Below are 19,118 nucleotides of genomic sequence, written 5' to 3' on the forward strand. Positions count from 1 at the left end.
TTTGTGTTAGTGAAATATAAGAAAAGCGTTATTTATGTTTGAATGGTTTACAGTTGAATGATTCGGTCAGTTATTGGACCATTCACGGGAATAACCGGCTATGATTTTTGTGAGAAGAAAATTAGTTTTTTCGGCCAAGTTTGATGCAAAAATTCTGGATCTTCTTAATGAAACATAAACGTCCCATAGACTGTTCTTGTAGCAATGCAAATTTCAAGTGAATTGTCGTTTTTTCGATACCACTGCCGGTACTTGAGGCGGTAAGTACCTTCTTTCATGCGTTCTTCGGTATCTAATTTAACCGTTACCCCTGCCAGAAAAATTGGTCAAAGAATTTTAAGTTGCCATTATTAGTGAACGAGCCAATCTTCAAACTTTTGGAGTTTTACTTGTTCCCGATAAGTCCAACAATTTCGAGCGTACATTTGAGACGGATCACGTGCGCATGGGGATTTTAGTTATTTGTAAGTTTAAGGAATAATGGTATTTGTTTGGAATATGCAATGTAAAATTACTCTTTGTTCTTATATTTATCTCCACGACTCTGTAAATCAAGGGCTCTAAAACCTAAAAAAATGAATGTTCATGTATAGGGTATGAAAAGAGTAGCGTAAGAAATGAACGACGTTTCTTGTTTCTTGCAGAAACATTTGCCTGTTGAACATGGCGTTCGATCGTAGTGGTCGCAGGATCTTATGACTTGTGGTTGTAGGCGTGGTATTCAGTGCTCTTTGTGGCTGCGGTCTGGGCTCAATGTATGCCGAAAAGAAAGGAACAGGAAGTATGTGTCGCAATCACTCGGTGGGACGGTGTGATTCTTGTCATATCGTTGATATCATATGTGTAATTTTCATGATTCGCAGCTTTATGCTGCTGTTTAATATTCTAATTAGATGTATCTGTATTTCTTTGCTCTAGCTGTGACTAGTGAAAACATTTGGCAGTTGCTTATGGCGATGCGTAAAACGTGATGGCGAGGTCTCTCAGCATGGGTCAGTATTCATCCAAGTATTCTGCTGTAAGATGTCTCATCTTGTATGTTTAATATTAACAAAGATCTGCTGTCTACTAAATCGCTAACAGTGGAACCGAAATGGGTCGGGTGCATAGCCGGTAGGTATAGTTTTTTCGTGCGGTATTGTGCATCTTGAAATAATCAGAAACACCCTTCAAACTATTATTACTGGAATTACTACTATAATTTGTGACGATAGTGGACTAACGTAAAATACACATCAGACAGGCATCAACTTCTATAATAATAATAATAGTTAATAGTTCTCAGTAGGGGGATCGCCATCTTTAATGTAGATGCTTACTAACACAGGTTCCGGTATCTCCTGTTTTCTAAAAATTCGTATTTTGTGTGAATTTATCAAATTTTATTCCTTGATTGCGTTTTCTATTCACTTGTCCTTCCACTCTTGAACTTAAGGGGCAGTCATAGCTCATGACATTCCCCAACCAGTTTGCTTTACTCCCTCTTATGGCAAACATTATTGATCAATACTTTCTAAAATTGTTCATTCGTCACCTTGTCTGTCCACCTCATTCTCACCATCCATCTCCATAACCACATTTCGAAACTTCCCAGGTAATTCACTTCCTTTTTCCTACAGATCCTAGTCTCCAATTCATGGAGGGTTATGCTTCTCACTAAGCATTTAGAAAATCTCTTCCTTAGGGTGAGAGGTATTTAATTGACACTTGGTCGAGCTTTTATTTTTTCTTTGGCTTTATTTCCCATGAATTTTCTACTATCGATTTCCTGAGTTGAATTTCCACCTATATACATCTATTTATCAGGCTACCAAGATTCATAAAAGATTCTTCTTATTCTTGTCTCTGACTCACATGGAAAATGTGGAAAAATTCCCCTGGATCAGGAGTCAAACCACTGACTGGGCCCTGGATAGGGCCTGGAAAGCCAAATGGTCATGGTTTCATTCCAGGTCCGGTGGAATTTTTTCATGCAGCAATTCATGTGAATTTATATGCTGTTCATGTGGCAGGGTTGAAATATAACACGCTAGTCTCTGACCTTTCACTATGATATTTATGTTGCCTTCTTTCTAAACCTTCTGTCTTGTCAACACTTATTTTCATTTAATACAATTATCCAAACATCTTTTCTGTAGCTCTTTTTCTATCTCCGGTACATTTGGTTGATTGTAAGCATATTTAATAATTTTTATTTTTACTATTCCAACCTTCACCCCTCTTGGCTTCTTCAGAGCTATTTCCATTTACTTATCTGCTTAGAGGGTGAGCAAGACTGGTGACAAGCTACAGCTTTGCCTAACTCCCTTTTCAATACTCTTATGTATCTTGTTTCCGCCTCCTCTAATTTCATTGTAACTTCAGTTCCATTTTTTTTAAGTGTACCGGGACTAGCCACGGTGATAACTTTACGGGAGTCACCCGCAATGCACAATTGTGCGCAAAATCCACAGAGAAAAAATCATTCGCCTTGACCGGGATTCGAACCCGGATCCCTCGATTTCCGGCCGAGTGCTTTAGCCAGTTAAGCTACCGAGGCGTCATTCTTCCCTGTGGAAATTTGTGGACTATACCGGACATGGTGGTATGGACTGCCGAGCATATTATGCGACGAGCAGTCCAAATCGTGCGCATGGCGCCACAGCCGGAGAGTAAAGCCCGAACTTTGAACACAAGGGGTGTTCTCTCTTGACGAATTTAAGTGTACCGGGACTAGCCACGGTGATAACTTTACGGGAGTCACCCGCAATGCACAATTGTGCGCAAAATCCACAGAGATAAAATCATTCGCCTTGACCGGGATTCGAACCCGGATCCCTCGATTTCCGGCCGAGTGCTTTAGCCAGTTAAGCTACCGAGGCGTCATTCTTCCCTGTGGAAATTTGTGGACTATACCGGACATGGTGGTATGGACTGCCGAGCATATTATGCGACGAGCAGTCCAAATCGTGCGCATGGCGCCACAGCCGGAGAGTAAAGCCCGAACTTTGAACACAAGGGGTGTTCTCTCTTGACGAATTTAAGTGTACCGGGACTAGCCACGGTGATAACTTTACGGGAGTCACCCGCAATGCACAATTGTGCGCAAAATCCACAGAGATAAAATCATTCGCCTTGACCGGGATTCGAACCCGGATCCCTCGATTTCCGGCCGAGTGCTTTAGCCAGTTAAGCTACCGAGGCGTCATTCTTCCCTGTGGAAATTTGTGGACTATACCGGACATGGTGGTATGGACTGCCGAGCATATTATGCGACGAGCAGTCCAAAGTTCGACGCGTCGCGTCAAAATGCGACGAGTGTTCAAAGTTCGGGCTTTACTCTCCGGCTGTGGCGCCATGCGCACGATTTGGACTGCTCGTCGCATAATATGCTCGGCAGTCCATACCACCATGTCCGGTATAGTCCACAAATTTCCACAGGGAAGAATGACGCCTCGGTAGCTTAACTGGCTAAAGCACTCGGCCGGAAATCGAGGGATCCGGGTTCGAATCCCGGTCAAGGCGAATGATTTTATCTCTGTGGATTTTGCGCACAATTGTGCATTGCGGGTGACTCCCGTAAAGTTATCACCGTGGCTAGTCCCGGTACACTTAAATTCGTCAAGAGAGAACACCCCTTGTGTTCAAAGTTCGGGCTTTACTCTCCGGCTGTGGCGCCATGCGCACGATTTGGACTGCTCGTCGCATAATATGCTCGGCAGTCCATACCACCATGTCCGGTATAGTCCACAAATTTCCACAGGGAAGAATGACGCCTCGGTAGCTTAACTGGCTAAAGCACTCGGCCGGAAATCGAGGGATCCGGGTTCGAATCCCGGTCAAGGCGAATGATTTTTTCTCTGTGGATTTTGCGCACTTCAGTTCCAATTCAGATGTCTTTTATGAACGGTCTATCTTCCAAATAAATTTTTATGTTTTTCAATATTTTCGTCAACTTGCTCCATTGATCATAGTCAAGACCTCTATTACAATCTGTAAAACAAAAGTACAATGATCTGTTCACTTCCATAGATTTTTCTGCTAAAATTGTAAGTCATGTATTGAATCTCTGATTCCCTTCCTTCATCTAAAACCAAACTGTTCATTTCCTAAATTCTCTTTAATCTTCTTCTCATCCCTTCTTTATGCAATTAGTGAAATTGTTTTGGTAGTATGGTATAGCAAACTAATAGTTAAAATCTTTACATTGTTTTCATTTAGTACATATTGGGATTAGTAGTTCTTTGGGCTAATTCACTGTTTCGTAACTGTTATTTATTAAATTAGGCAGAGGGATAGCAGCTTTTACAACAGAATAATTTTTGAACATTGCAGTTTGCCTTTCTTTTGATCATGACAGTGTGTGGGAAATCTTGTTTTCAGGTTCTTTTACTATAAGAAGATTTATTGACGGTACTCAATGGAAATGCTTATTTTGAAAATAATTTGTGTGTTGATACTTGAAGTGATATCAACTATGTGCCTGTGGAAATGTACTTGAAATTTAGGACTTATAACACTTAAGTTTCACAAGTTAGTTTTAGTAGAGTGAGGCTGGAGTCTAGGTGATTGCAGCCCCTTTGGTATTGGGGTTGTTAACACATTCAATGCGGGTCCGATTTTCGTTAAAGCCGTCAAAATCTGCCGTTAAAATAAGAAAGAAAAATAGAGGAAGGTTTCTGCATCATAACTTTCATTCAAATACTGCTTTTTACAAATGGTGCACACGGTTCAAAAGAGGGAAGCTTGCTGAAGGCCATGCACTTGATCAGAAGACTCGGAAGTGGATATTAATCACATTCGGAGGCAGAGGAAGACTGGCAGAGCACGTCAATTGACATGCTCCGTATCTCAACTTGGATGGGACCACGTCAATTGACGTGCTCCGCAGTGAATGTGTTGATTTTCAGTAGTTCTAGATGTATCTAGTTACCGATATTTGTGTCGTGGTATTAATGGTATATTAGAAATTAAATTTGTTATTTATACTCGTCCTGAAACATCCTTCATCAAATTATAAACAATACAATAAAGGCCAATAACATCAGTCACACACAAAAGAAATGTAAACAACAGCAAAAGGTCTCTTAATAACGTCTGCCATAGAGTGTACGTTAAGTCACTCTCTTGCATCCACATTTAGAACAAGAGAGTTCATCCAATCTCAAGACAATTTTGATGCAGATCCTTTACCGGGTTGTCACTGTTTTGGAAAAAAAGCCCTGTGAAGTGGGTTCCGTAGAGAGTACAGGCGCACTTGAGCTGGGCTGAGGGCAAAATCGAATGTCACAGTACCAAATAAGGGCCAAGTGACATGACTGCTCATTAGTGCCATAGGCCATGGTCAGCTGCCAATTAAGAACGTATTTGGCATCTGTTAGTTACCTGGAGCTGAGTGACTTAGCTTCATACAGTTTCTTTTGTTTTACTATAGTGAAATTTTCTAAGATTAAATATTATTATGAATATTGCAAAGTGAGAGTATATATATTCAGTGTGGCATCTTAGTCTTTTGTCATGTAATTATTTGGATGTCTAGAAATTTTGCATTTTCTTCCTCTTTGATCTCTTTGAAACTTTTTGAATAAGGATACCCGTGTACCATTACAATGGACCCTGAATGACTCGGGGACTGGGTTTTTGTGGTGGCTAGAGTGTTGGTTTCCCACCCGGCGGGCCCGGGTTCATAATGCCGGCAGCCATAGAGAATTTTCAGAGACTGGCGGATCCCAGCTTGACTGTTGTGTGGAGGACATTTCGAGCGTCCTTCGGATGGGACGTAAAGCCATTTATTCCCTTGGCGCCTTTTGTTAAGAGCAAGCTAATGCTGACGTAGGGTTTCTCTCCACCCTTCCTTACCCTCCCTTCCCTCATGGCAAAAATGACCTCAGCTGTCGGTAGCCTCCTCCAAATACCATACCTTGAATGAGTCTTAGAAAATTTGATTGTTTCATTCGAAGGATAATGATAGCTATGCCGTTTATAGCAAACATTTATCTATTGAGATGTGGAAGAACTAACCTCCCCCCACCACATGAATGTTCAGTGATGTACTGTTAATTAAATCATATTACAGTAGATTCCAGTTAATTGGGACATATCGGGACTTGTGCACTTTGCCCCAATTAAGCAGCTGCCCCGATTAGGCGAACTCTCTTGTATATGGGCATAAAAAACTTTGAAATGGTAGAAAGAAGACTAAAGACTGTTTATAATGCAGCATAAGTTTTTTAAACTATTAATTTGATTAATAAATCAGCGAGTTTAGTTAATTTATTATAATTTTTAAGAATTATAACATTTTTATTAAAAATATTTTTCACAGCCACGGGCGACGCTGAATGAATGTCTTTTACTAAGTCCTATTAAAGAAAAGTCTGATCCTCTTGCGGATAGTATAACAACAAGAGCTTTCAAAATAGGGCAAGAATAGGGGCATTTGTGAAAAATAAGATTAAATCAAAGGAGGAAAACATAAAAAAATAGTAGTCTGAAAAAAAAATTAATTTCGTCGCGAGTATAGAGTCTATGTCGCCGACTCATGGCCCAATAAAGCGGCATGCTGTCCCAATTAAGCGGAGAATACTCTGGGATATTCCTCTATTGGGTTCTGTTCTTCAAGATCTGCCCCAGTTAAGCGGCTGCCCCAAGTAACCGGTGGACCCATTAAACGGAATCTACTGTACAACCTTCCTGTTTCGAATTTTTTACTTAGTATTACTACCACGCTAAAATGACAAAATGCCGTCGCATCGATCCAAGTTACAGGAACTGCTATCCATAGTATTTTCACACCGCGATGCTGTAACTCTACGAAAGTATGAGTGGATTGTAATTGCCATTACTCAGTTATGCATCCATTTGTATGGCTCAATTTTGCATATACAGCAGAATAAACATTAGTAATTGGAACTACGTTTACCTATTCCGCGAATTGTTCCGTATATCTGCAATTCGTAGTATTTTCATACCACGACGTTGTCACTCTACGGAAGGTATGAGTGGATTGTAATTGCCATCACTCAGGTATGCATCCATTCATATCACAGATTCTTGCATATATAACAGATTAAACATTAGTAATTTGAACTGCGTTAATATATTCCATGAATTGTACCTAATATCCGAGCTACAGAAGCTGCAATCCTTAGTAAATTCACACCGCCACGCTGTCACTATACAGAAGGTATGAGTGGACATTAATATACCATTACTCAGTTATGCGTCCATTCGTATCGCTGATTCTTGCATCTATAACAGATTAAACATTAGCATGTCACAGGCTCAGTGCTCGACGCTCATAAAATTCTTCCTTCTTGAGCCGACTATGTGACATCCGTACGTGTCTCGGAAGAGGGAGGTGGGTGGCAGTGCTCGTTCCACTCTTCCATTCTCGTCTTCAAAGCCGGAGAAATTCACCTTCGCCCCGACTACATTAAACTGTCGACGTTGATGACTAATAACACAGTAGTATGCCTTTTGGAAGTGGACGGCACGGAACCAGTATTGACAATCTTCAATAGATCGTGGGGAATAATTATGCTTTATGTAGTATCCCCGTCTGGCTGACTTTCTACCCGGAGGTATTTATTCCCTAATCAAGCCGTGGGGACTCTTTGCTATTCAAAAGCTTTGGAATTCATATTGTGCTCCTATGGGCTCATTTTAAGATGAAGATTTCTTATGAGGAGGGGAGGTTGGAAATAATTGGTGCACTGGTGGGAGGGGGTGGGGCTCTGCGAAAGTTCGACTGGCGATATCGTAATTATTGATTCCTTTAATGGTTAATTGATCTAAATTGTGCTGATCCCCCTTTTCTTCCCCTACTACTACTTGGTAGTCTCCCTAGGAACAGGATGATAAAATATTAAAGCTACATGTATTTATATGGAAGAAGAAAAATCAGCCTAAGCTTATAGCAAAGATAATTTTCGTAACTAAACCAGTTTAACGTAGTCGGGGCGAAGGTGTATTTCTCCGGCTTTGAAGACAAGAATGGAAGAGTGGAATGACCACCATGGCCCACCTCCCTCTCTCGCCTTTCCTTACCTCCCACCCACATCCCTCTTCCGAGACACGTATGGATGTCACAGAGTCAGCTCATTAAGTTTCTCACATGTGTACATGTAAAACCTACAAATAATCAGAAATATCTTCACTTTAGCAATTGTCATCCTCCCCATTCTAAATGCTCCCTTCCCTATTCCCTTTCCATTTGAGGCCACCACATTTGTAATAACTCTGGTTCCCTGAACAGCCTTCTCCTTAGTCTTCATCGTTCCCTCCCTCAGAGAGGCTACCCAGAGTCCCTCCTGTATGAAAAAATTATCAAGCACAGATGCCCCCTAAAACCTTTCAATAGAAACAAAATACATGACCTCTCCCTTTGCACGACTTACCTGTTAGGAATAAAATTCCTGCAATCTATTCTTAAAGACATATTCCCAATCTTAAGAAATAATAAGCCTACAGCCAATCTTTATTTCAAACCCCCTAGTATTACCTTCAGATGACCAGCAACTCTTTCAGATTTATTCTGCTCGACAAACCTCTTACATAGGTCACCTACCATTTCCAGCAGTACACTTGCACCCTGTGGTCCTCCCAGATGTAAGACCTGACCAATTTTCACCCCACCTTCTATCCCCAGTCATCTTCTCTCCTGTCTAACGCTGGTGGCCTCATGTATATCCAGGAATGTAATCTACCTTATTCAATGCAAATACTGTCATTCCTTCTATTTAGGTAACTCTTCAACCCCCTTTCAACCTTATTAACAACCATAGAGCACCATGCACTTCTTACTTTGCATCCCTCCCCTTGGTAAAACATCTCAGCAGCATCAATTTAATGCTTACTATGTTACTGTTTTGGCCTCCCTTCTCCCCACAGACCACCCACTTCAACTATTCAATTGAATCAACTTACATTTGGCTGTTCAAAGCATTTCATCCTCCCAGAATAAACATCAACAGATAACCACTTTAATTGCCTCAGCTCACTCTTTCTCCCCCCCCTCCTTTCGACCCCACCACCTCCCTCCCTCAGCTCTCCTTCATCCTTTTCCAACACTCTTAATTCCTAACTCCAGGGAAGGTGGACGTGCCTCCGAAAATTTACTTGTTCGAGTCTTTTGTCTTTAATTGTGCTCCGTACTTTGTGTACCCTTCTGGGTTATATTTGTATTAAATGTCTCTTGAAGGAACATCTTGAAAAACAAGTTATGTGGGGTGGAGTTTGCTTTCCCCTAGCGTAATACAAAGACAACTTCCTGCTGTTCCCTGCTTAAAAGGCACAGCATTTTCTTCCTTTCATGGCTTCAGGATGCCTAGGGATGGAATCGTGACTCCCCCCTTTTTTGGCTTCTGCATGACATGTCATTTGAAGTGCAGGGATATATGCTTTGGTTAGCCTTTCGATGTGGGTGTCTGATATAGCTGAATTCCACATATTTGTTTAAAATATTTGAGGTATGTGTAGCAGTGATGAGAGAGGGGGGGGGGGGGTCCGGACCCTCTCCAAAATATTTTAATGCAATTACTTTACTTCATAAAAGAAAAAAATATTGAAATATCATGAATAAAAAGATTTCTTTATAAACGGAATTTTTTCCACTATGAAAAGTGTTCAAATTAGTTTAAAACCCTCTTTTTGTACCATGTTTTTTTTTTTAATTTCCACCCCAGGTTTTGGGCCCCCCCAAGCCCCCGAACGAAATCCCTGGTTACGCTACTGGTGTGTAGTTTGAAACGACCTTAACAGGATAAAAATAAAACAAAGCTACATCGTTTTTGAAAAGGTATTATTGGGTAGGTATGAGGAGAACTCTAATTTTTATCCTTCAAATGGAGGAGATTGCACATTGCTGCCCTCATTACTTCAAGATAGATAAACAGCGATCGGATTTTTAATTAGTTGGTCCCGTGTAACGTAACTTACTACTCATATTTGGTACGTGTTCCATTCATTGAAAGGTTTTATTTCTCGTCATAATCAAGTATCTATCCTTGTTTGGCTTCGATTAAGATTTACTTGTCTGTGAACAAGGTGCCCGATTTAAAGTAAGGTACTCCTAAAAAAAAGTTTGAGCCTAGTGGCGTTTTCGTGTGCTATGATGTTGGTACGGTCATATGATTTCTAGGAATGAATGTGTGTCGTCAGAGAGATTAAAAAAGCGTTCGATATGGCGGAAAATGAAATTTGGCTCGTTAGATGTCATATGTAGAATATGTACATCTGGACTTTAAAGAGCTGCAGTTAATAATTAAAGTAAGATTTGATAGCGACTCGATTACTTACCGAAGGATGGGACGGCGTAGGCGGGGTCCGCGCACCTTTTCAGCGGCGTCCTTCTCTTCTCTTCCAACGACCTCTTCTCCTCGTCACCTTTTTTCTTCCAGGACTTCTTTCGTCTTGCAGCATGGTGCAATCCATCGCAAAGGTCGGTGACATATTTGCGGGTCAAATCTTTTTCGTGCTGATTTGGAGGATGTGTTCCGCCCTGTCCGATCGCTGGTGCTTGTTGTCGACAATTGTGCGCGCCGCGTCCGCCGTGAGATGCACGGCGCCACTGGCGGATCGTTACGAGCCCACCCCTACACATATATTTCTCCTCCCCCACCGAGCAGCATCACCGGAATTTGTTTAGTATCGATCGCACTTCGCCCCCTATTTTATTTTCTCACGCGTAATAACGAGGAAATCTCGGATCAGTCGTCTCCTCCACCCACGCAAGTCCCTATCCGACATTTCTCGACCTTTTTCGCCTCCTAAGCGCCACACCGCTGCGACCCTTAACGCGACCATTCCATCGAATTTTCTCCCCTCCCACCCTCGGCATTCGCCCACCCCGCTTCCCCATTTTCCCCTGCCCGCAGCGCCGGCGGTTCAGTCGGGTACGTGCTCTTATCCCCGACGGCTGCGCTTCCACGCTCCTCCATCGGCGCCGTCCCCCGCCACAACAAACGGCATTTCCCATCTGCATCGAGAGGATTTCACCTCTCGCCATGGGGAGGGACGATTCCCGGCAGGCTCTCGCCAACTGAGCGACCCGAGGTCGACTCCCGTCGCCGTTCCCGCGTGCTCCACCGTCATGGCGTTCATGAAGTGCTGTTTCGAGTCCGAGCTGCCCGACTTCCTCGAGTCGGTGGTGCAGAAGTGCACGGATCCTGGTTGTGAGTAGTTTCTCTCTCTCTCTCTGAGCCGCGACCGCCGGCGGTGTTTTTGCCTTTGCCGCCTTGAGGCGACCTCTTTTCGCGCTGCCGCTCACCGCTCCGCTCCTTGACCGTGGCGAAATCGATCCACACGTGCTGCTCCCCTCCCCTTTCCTTTCCTCGGCTCCACTACTCTCTTGTGCCTCAGCTCCCCTCTGGACTGTTGTTCAAGGGTCAGGGGGAGTGCTGCCTCCTCCCCTTTTTCATTCATGCCCTAACACACTCGTCTCCACTGTGTGGAAGGGAGGGTTACGTCTCGCTTGACTTTTATTTCATCCCGCATAGTGCGATTCTTTGGTCCCATTTCCCTTAAATTGCACCTTAATATTTCAAATTTAACGAGGATGCGAAATGATGTATTACACAGATTCCAATTGAGCATTCAGATTAATTCACATAGCTATTTGGGATTGGATGTTTTTCTCGATTTTTTTGCCCTGCGGACCCATTTACTACGAAAGATCAGCATACCTGATTTAATAATGATGTCTTTGCTTTACATTCCTTATAACTTGGTTGCAACTGTTATTAGTGTTATCTATGGAACATCCATGGAAAATATTTCCACTAGAAATAATCTTATAATCAACTTATATATTTCAAGTTTTGGCCAATGTTTCCCATTTTAGGAATATGGGAAAAGGGTTTGATTCTGAAGATATCATCTTTATATGCTCTCTGTTTCATTCATTCTCTATTTTTTGTTTTATCGTTGAAGTCTTATTTGTCAATTTTGTTTAGATTGATGACCAGTTTAGGTTTCCTTGGAAAAAGTCATTGCTATCTTGAAATAAGTGCTGGAATTCTGTTGGTGGAGCTCCTTTTTGAAATGTTGTAATGAAGCTCGTCTATTCATTTTATGTATCAAGTTGGAGGACAGTGATTATTCTTCAAAACCTATTTCATGAATCCTGCATTGAGGTGTGATTTTTTTAAAAACATCGCTATACATAATGGATGTTTTTGGGAATTTATGTATTCAAATGTATTGTGAGGTGTAACATTCATCTGTAGTTAAAATAAAACTTCAAGTCTAAAAAGTTAAAGTGAAGACAGACATTCAATCCTGGGTTCCCAGGCCAGGGTGCTATCTTACATTCTCATGCTATCTGTTTGTGTGTTAATTCATGATGTACAGGATTATGTGGCCTTCTTTTCAAAGGTTTTTATGTTGTAGAAGGTTGTTCTACTATGAGTAGTCTATCAAAATTAAATTACTCTCATGCTATTGTTTTCATAGACACCCCTGAAAAATCCAATAGCCAAAGACAATGAAAATGAATGCCCAAGTGATGAGAATTCTACAAAAAGAGGAGTTCCCTTACTGATGAAAATGTAAATGTTGAAGTCAGAAAGTAATCACTTACATTTGGAGCATGCCTCTTTATAGTATTGAGCGATGGATAATGACAACAGAAGTGATATCAAAGTTGGAGGATTTTAAAATTTGGTGTTATAAAAATAGTAGAGTGATGACAATCAAATACATTTTGTGAGTAATGAGAAAACTGTAAGGAGTGAAGGTGAGATGAGAAGGCTTTTTGAAAACCTTGGGTGGAAGACAGGACAATTTAATTGGACACATGGTGAGATACAGGGGTCTGATAAAAACTGTCGTTGAAGTACAGGTGGAAAGAAATAATGGCAGAGGTGGGCCACGGATAAGGTACATGAAGCAGTTGATGAAGTATGGAAAGCGGAAGAATTATGTAGGTGTCCCCCGGATTGAATGCATATATATAAATGCAGGAAGGAGGAACCGCCATTCATTACTGCTCCTAGGACAATGGAAGGGGTGTGCCATTGAATTGTCGGACAAAGATTTTCTCACTCGGCTAGAACCCCGAGAATTATTTATCTTAGTGATGGATTTAGTTACTTTGATTATGATCAGAAAATATGGGTAGGTCTCAAAATTCCACTGAGAGGACTTGTACTCTTGGAATACACAGCTTCTTTACTGCATCATTAGAGTGAATTAATGTATTCTGAAGGTGAAATTTAAGTGTCTACTCATGTGTTTTGTAAGTATCATTAGTTACCACAGATGAGGGATACCTTCCATAATTGGGTTGTTGCACTTTTTGCATTTTATGTCATCATTATCATCATCACTGGCCAAAAATCCTAAGATTGATTTTACGCAGCTCTCAACTCAATTCTCCTATCAGCTAATCTTTTCACGCTTACGCTTCTCTTCTCTTTTACATCCTTCTTTATCTGTTCCATATATTTTTTTCGAGGCCTTCCTTTTCCATTCTTGCCATCCACTTGCCCCTTGACGATTGTCTCTATCAGGCCATCATGTCTCAAAATGTGGCCTTTAAGGTTTTCCTACCTTCTTATTAAGGTTTTCATGAGGCTTCTCTTCTCTCCTACTCTTCTTAGGACTACCTCGTTACTTACACAGTCAATCCATTTAATCTTCATTATTCTTTGGTAGCACCACATGTAAAATGCTTCTACTCATGAATTCTCTGCTAATGTCAACGTCCAAGCCTCACTTCCATAGAGAAATATGTTTGACAGATTATGCTCCAATGCTTATAGATTTGTCCACTCATAGTTGAATATTTATTAAATGAGTATATTTTTAGCAGCCGTCTTTCTAATCCATTTTATCTTACATGATTGATATAATTTTCTTTTCACTCCTCATTCATCCAAGTTAGGGTTATTTAGGGTAAATGGCATTATTATTTTCTCTACTTAATGGGGCAATCTCAAATTATTTGTGCATTAAGCGTGGTTATATGACAAATTTGGTGTATCAGTATGTTAGGTATTGGTGGACTCAATTTCTTTTTCCCTCGATTTTACTTCGTTCTATTTTATATGAAGGTTAAGTGAAGACGAGATCTGAAGGAGCGACTGACGATATGGGCCTAAATGTGTTTGACTGTAAGAGAAAAATACTTTGTCAGAGTCAACTGCAAATAAGTTCGCCTGATTTGGAGAGAATTGGTAGTAAATTTTTCCGTACTATCCTGGGTGATTATATTCAATAATTGGCCTTAGTGATGCACCAATAAAACTTAATTCCCATGCTTCAAAGGATTCTGGAGTAATCGCGTAGCCAATCCAAAGATGATGGCATTAATTTGACCTCGACTTTCTTTGAATTGTTGGCTTGAAATGTTTTGGATGAGTCCTCTTTTCCTCTGGTATTGCTTTTTATTTTTTATCAAAATCATAACTCTTTATCCTACGCAGATTAATCTTTTCATTTTCCGCATCGATGTATCTCCAAGGTTTCTCTATTTCGCTTCTAGACTATTACTTCCCTTTTCTTTGTATTTATATTTTGCCTAGAGGAATGGGAGTTGACCTACCAGATTTCATCACAGAGCAACATCAACATCTATTATTCGATTCAATCAAATTAAAGAATTTATCTTTGCGAATTTTCCGAATCTAAACGATTCAAGGAAATTAAAAACCTTTTAGTTCCTACTTCAGTTTTGATTTTCACCATTATTGCTTTGGTATATCAGCGTCCTTCTATAAATTTTTTGCGATTTTTATATTGATTCCAATTCTTCAACCCTCAATCTCTGAACCCCTTTGTGGCATGTCTCAATCGCATGCATCGTGGCTACCCTTGGGTTTCCCCTCGACCATGCCTGCTTTTTCGATCCTCGCGTATATCGTACAGCGACCCTCACGTATGCGAAACGATTTATCAGGGGAAGAACCCGAATCATTTCACTGGAAAAGCCGTCTATCCATCGACCCGAAGGTTGACTCTTTAGATATGGGTGGAGTTCACCCCATAATTTTAAATGTACTCAGTTGGGGTCCATTTAACAGTCAGGATGGGACGTCAGTTCCTTTCCATGAAGCACCTGCTGTCTCTCACGAAGTAATGACGATCAGAAAACCACATGGGTTCGGATTAGCGCAGTGGCTAGAATATTGGTTTACCACGCGGGGCCTCCTAGTGCAATCCTTGTAGTTGCAGTTTTTTTTTAAATCTCTGCTTGGTTTATCTGGAAGGAGCACTTCAGAACGGTGCTCCGTCCGTCGGATGAAGCCCTTTGCGGCGAATTTAGCATCGTGTTTCGTTTCGATGGGGCGCAAAAAATTTTATTATAAAACCGCTCTACGTATATTTCGGGGTCCAACGTGAACGATAAATTGAGAGAGATGCATAGCCGGAGATAAATTTGCATAGTAAGTAATTTTTCCCTATGCGATAAACAACCATACTTAGCAAAAAAACTGAGTTGCACTAAAGACGACTTTTCGACTCACGACGAGCATTTACGACTTTTCAACTCCCTTATCCCTCTAAAATAGTTGGCTTCTCAAGAATCCTTTCAGCAGCTCATTCAGCGTCTTGTAGGGTATCTTGTAGACTCATCACTTACATATCCATCAGCTAAGCGGCCAAATGCAATCGCGAAGAGTTGTATTAGGATTGGAATCTCAGCTTCTTTTTCCTTTCCAGAGTCGTTTGTTTAGTCTTCACGAGGTTGTGGCGAAAACGGAGCCGTATATCTTCGGGATGCAGTTTCTTCCACCTGCGTTGCCATCAGATATACAACGAGTAAAGAATTACTATGTCATCCAGCTAAGCGTAGCACGCTTGACTGTCTCCACAGGAACGTCTCTTTCCTCTTTTGTTTCAATTCCATCCTTCTCTCACATATGAGTCGTCCTAGGTGCAGCCGTATTTCATCAGCGCAATCCATTCATCTTACGTATTCGACTGCACTTCATTGCTCGGTCACTGAGTGACTCTACAGTCTTTTGGCCGACATGTTTAATGCACTAGTACGCTATGTAAAATAACTTCTCAAAGTAAATGAAGAAATTATTACGAACAAAATGTGTAAATGCGGGCTTGTCCTTATGTTTTCATCGGGGGTATTTTCACATCTGAGATATGGGGATTAATATTTTCCATGTCTCATTTACAATCGTCCAGTCGGTCCATTCCAAGTTAATCGTTGAAGTTAGTGGTCGTTGCCCGCGCATGAAGTTAGTTATTTATTCAACTAGATTGGCGGAAGGGGACGCATACCCACCTTCCTCTCGACTGGTCATAGTATGTCATTTTTTGGTGACGGGTTATTCATTTAACAATTACGATATCATACTGAAAATTTCAGGGGAATTAAAATTTTGCTAACGTACGCTTGAATCTTAATTATAAAAAATGTGCATCGGAGAAAATGTAATGGAAACATTTTAAAAGTTGAGATACAGGCAGTTGTTACCCAGCGTCTACTAAATCCGGCCTATAAATTTCAAGATGATAGCTTAAGTTTTTAAGCAAGTAATTTATAATAAATAATCACTAATCTGCTATGAATTTATTCGTTCCAGTACGATCCGTTATAAATCACCTTTCAAAGTATTTTTATCACCATTACTCTATATTAATATGGGGTTAGATGGAAGATGGGACTTAAAATACGCCCAACGACCAAATCTCGCCCAATAAAGACGTTTATTATTATAACCGAAAATAACACTCAGACATTCAACCCGAAGGTTGATTTGAATAGTTACGGTAGTGTCCTAAAAACGTGTGGTAAAAAGTAAATGATTTTGTCATATTTGTAAAATAATATTGATTTTAATGTGAACGAAAAGGGGACTAAGCGATCAGAACTCAGTCTCTTTCCTCTATCTTGGACGTATTATTATCAAGCTGTGATGCGTTAACTTTTTCCTGCCGGGTTTCCTATTGTGGTATTGCCTTCTTCACACTAATGATCTGCATCCCGTTTTTCCAGATGGACGGACATTTCCACCTGCTATCGCGCTTCGTTTCGCCTATTTTCAGTCCACTATTTCATCAACGTCGTCCTCATTATCAAATGCGGGCGTATTTACTTGCAACTCGCCTTTGTCCCGTCTCTACCATAATGACTTTGTGCCTGTGCCTGGTTGCCCTTCCGTCGCAGTTACCATTTTTTTCTTTGGAAGCGTGGGACTCCGTGGGAGTTCGACCCAGAGATCCATTCGGACCCTTTCACTCCTTAATTTGAAGCCCCACTCTCTTAAAGGACATAGAAAACCGCTATTAAATGGGACCTAATGATTCCATTTTGAGCAAATATGTACCCTTTCAAGATGATTCATCAAGTTGTATACATGCATGTTAAAATGAATGCGTATGTTTCGTATAGCGAACGAGAATAACCCATGTGTATTCTATGAATAAAATTCTGCAAATACTGTTTGTGCGTTTACGAAATCTTGGAAGGATCATTAATTGATGAATATAGGTATGTTTGTGGCTACCTGACCTGGCCTGCGCTTTTGACGTTGCATAATGTTTTATTACCGGCTGCAGATTGACCGCATGCATTATGTAAGTAGTGGGTACTAAAGAGTGGAACAGCGATTCCAGCGTTGAGACATCCACTGTGGATAAAATAATCTATGCAGCGTGATGCTGTGGTGGATAGACAACATATCAGGATAGAAAGGTCGCGCTGTTTTGATGCAGTTGAGGGCAACGGCAGCGCCCAAAGGCAGTGGCCGCGCATAGCAAATGTATGATGGCCCGGGGACCACCATTTCATGCATTGAATGCCCTCTGGGAGGCATGAAGAAAGTCCTTACCCATGACAGTCAGTGGCTGTCTCTATGTGACTCATTTGTTCTAATTAATCAGTCATTGTGCCTTAGGATGGGCTAGTCGCCTTATGAATTCACCAACTCATGGTCCTGATAACTGTTGCTTCAAGTGGAATCGTTGTTCCGTGTTAATGATAAAATACATAATACTATTTGAAGAAATATCTGCTGCTTTCCCGGCGAATAGAATGAATTAGGTTTTCTTCGGCTTTCCCGCCGGGCGAATGTGTCCATTTTCTTCAATGTTTCGAGGTTCGACGTAATTCCCTGATGACTCACCCGGAAACCCGAGAAAACCTTATTCGTAATGCCTTTTATCTACGACTGATTATTCTTCCGAATTCAATCGCCGACTCTACCGGTTTCTTTTTATCGCATGTCCAGCTACGTTTTCACTGTCATTTTCAGCTACTATACCCGTAAACAACTCCATGAATTGCAATTATGAGTAGCTATTTGATTATTCTAAGGCGTAATCTATCCGTTGAAACAAATTCAAATGTAAAATATTATACTCTTACGATTTGCCACTTCACCCGTACATACACCTATGACATACGCTCATCTCTTTCGTATCCCTTCTGAAAGGATTTTTTTAATCGTTCTCTACGTACCCAACACCTCTATAACACATTCCTTAGCTGTTCCTCGTTCTTACTTGTATGCTACAGCCCCATTCCCTGGCCTCTCCTTGTGACCTTGTTTACTCGTATATTCTCGTTACTCGGTGCTTCTGATTTGAAGCTGTTCGTAATGCGTTATCGATTATAGGATCAGTGACGTCATGGAAAGTAGCAGTGCCGGAACGCACTTTTCTTAACTTTTTTTGTGAAGAAGTGTGTGCGTGTGTTTTTAATTACTAGTTATTATTTGCGTTTTATTACATTTATTATTTTGGTCTCTCATAACTAATCGAATTTGGTCTCTAATAAAACTAATCGAATAAATGATAAATGCAGTTCTTTAATTACGAAATTTGGGAAACCCAAGCGTTTCTAAATTTTCGGGGCCGTATATCCGCCTTTCGTTATATATTGAACTTGCCGTTATTTTTTCTACATTCCTACTCAAGATCCAAGTCAGGACTTACATTTACATCATTTTCTACCCGAATTCTATTCTAACATCACTTTCTGCCAGTACTGTGTAGGAGTATAGTGTTCAAGTTAGTTCTATGCTTTCCAGTTTACTCTTAACGTTCATGCTTGACGTGGTGAATTTTTTCCAGTCGGCACACAAATATTTTTGGGATCGGCGGTAAAGCTTTACCGTACTATTTATTAATGGACTTATGTTTAATATTTTACCAGCACAACATTCACATCCTTAAGA

The 19,118-nt window shown here is 40.8% G+C and overlaps 1 protein-coding gene across 3 annotated transcripts in view; it reads left to right on the forward strand.

The window, feature by feature from the left end:
* The first annotated feature begins 65 nt into the window (after positions 1 to 65).
* LOC124156441 (protein EFR3 homolog cmp44E) overlaps positions 66 to 19,118 on the forward strand; it is a 56,519-nt gene continuing 37,466 nt past the window's right edge. The window contains exons 1-3 of one of the 3 annotated variants that reach the window (XM_046530997.1): positions 66 to 260; positions 645 to 781; positions 919 to 992. In XM_046530997.1, coding sequence (XP_046386953.1) covers positions 971 to 992 — 22 coding nt within the window. In that variant the 5' untranslated portion in view covers positions 66 to 260; positions 645 to 781; positions 919 to 970. Of the gene's footprint in view, positions 261 to 447; positions 465 to 644; positions 782 to 918; positions 993 to 10,864; positions 11,154 to 19,118 lie in introns of those variants that run through there. The other 2 variants (XM_046530998.1, XM_046530996.1) reach the window with 2 other exon arrangements.

This window comes from Ischnura elegans, chromosome 3 (genome assembly GCF_921293095.1).
Source record: "Ischnura elegans chromosome 3, ioIscEleg1.1, whole genome shotgun sequence".
Classification (NCBI taxonomy): Eukaryota; Metazoa; Arthropoda; class Insecta; order Odonata; family Coenagrionidae; genus Ischnura; species Ischnura elegans.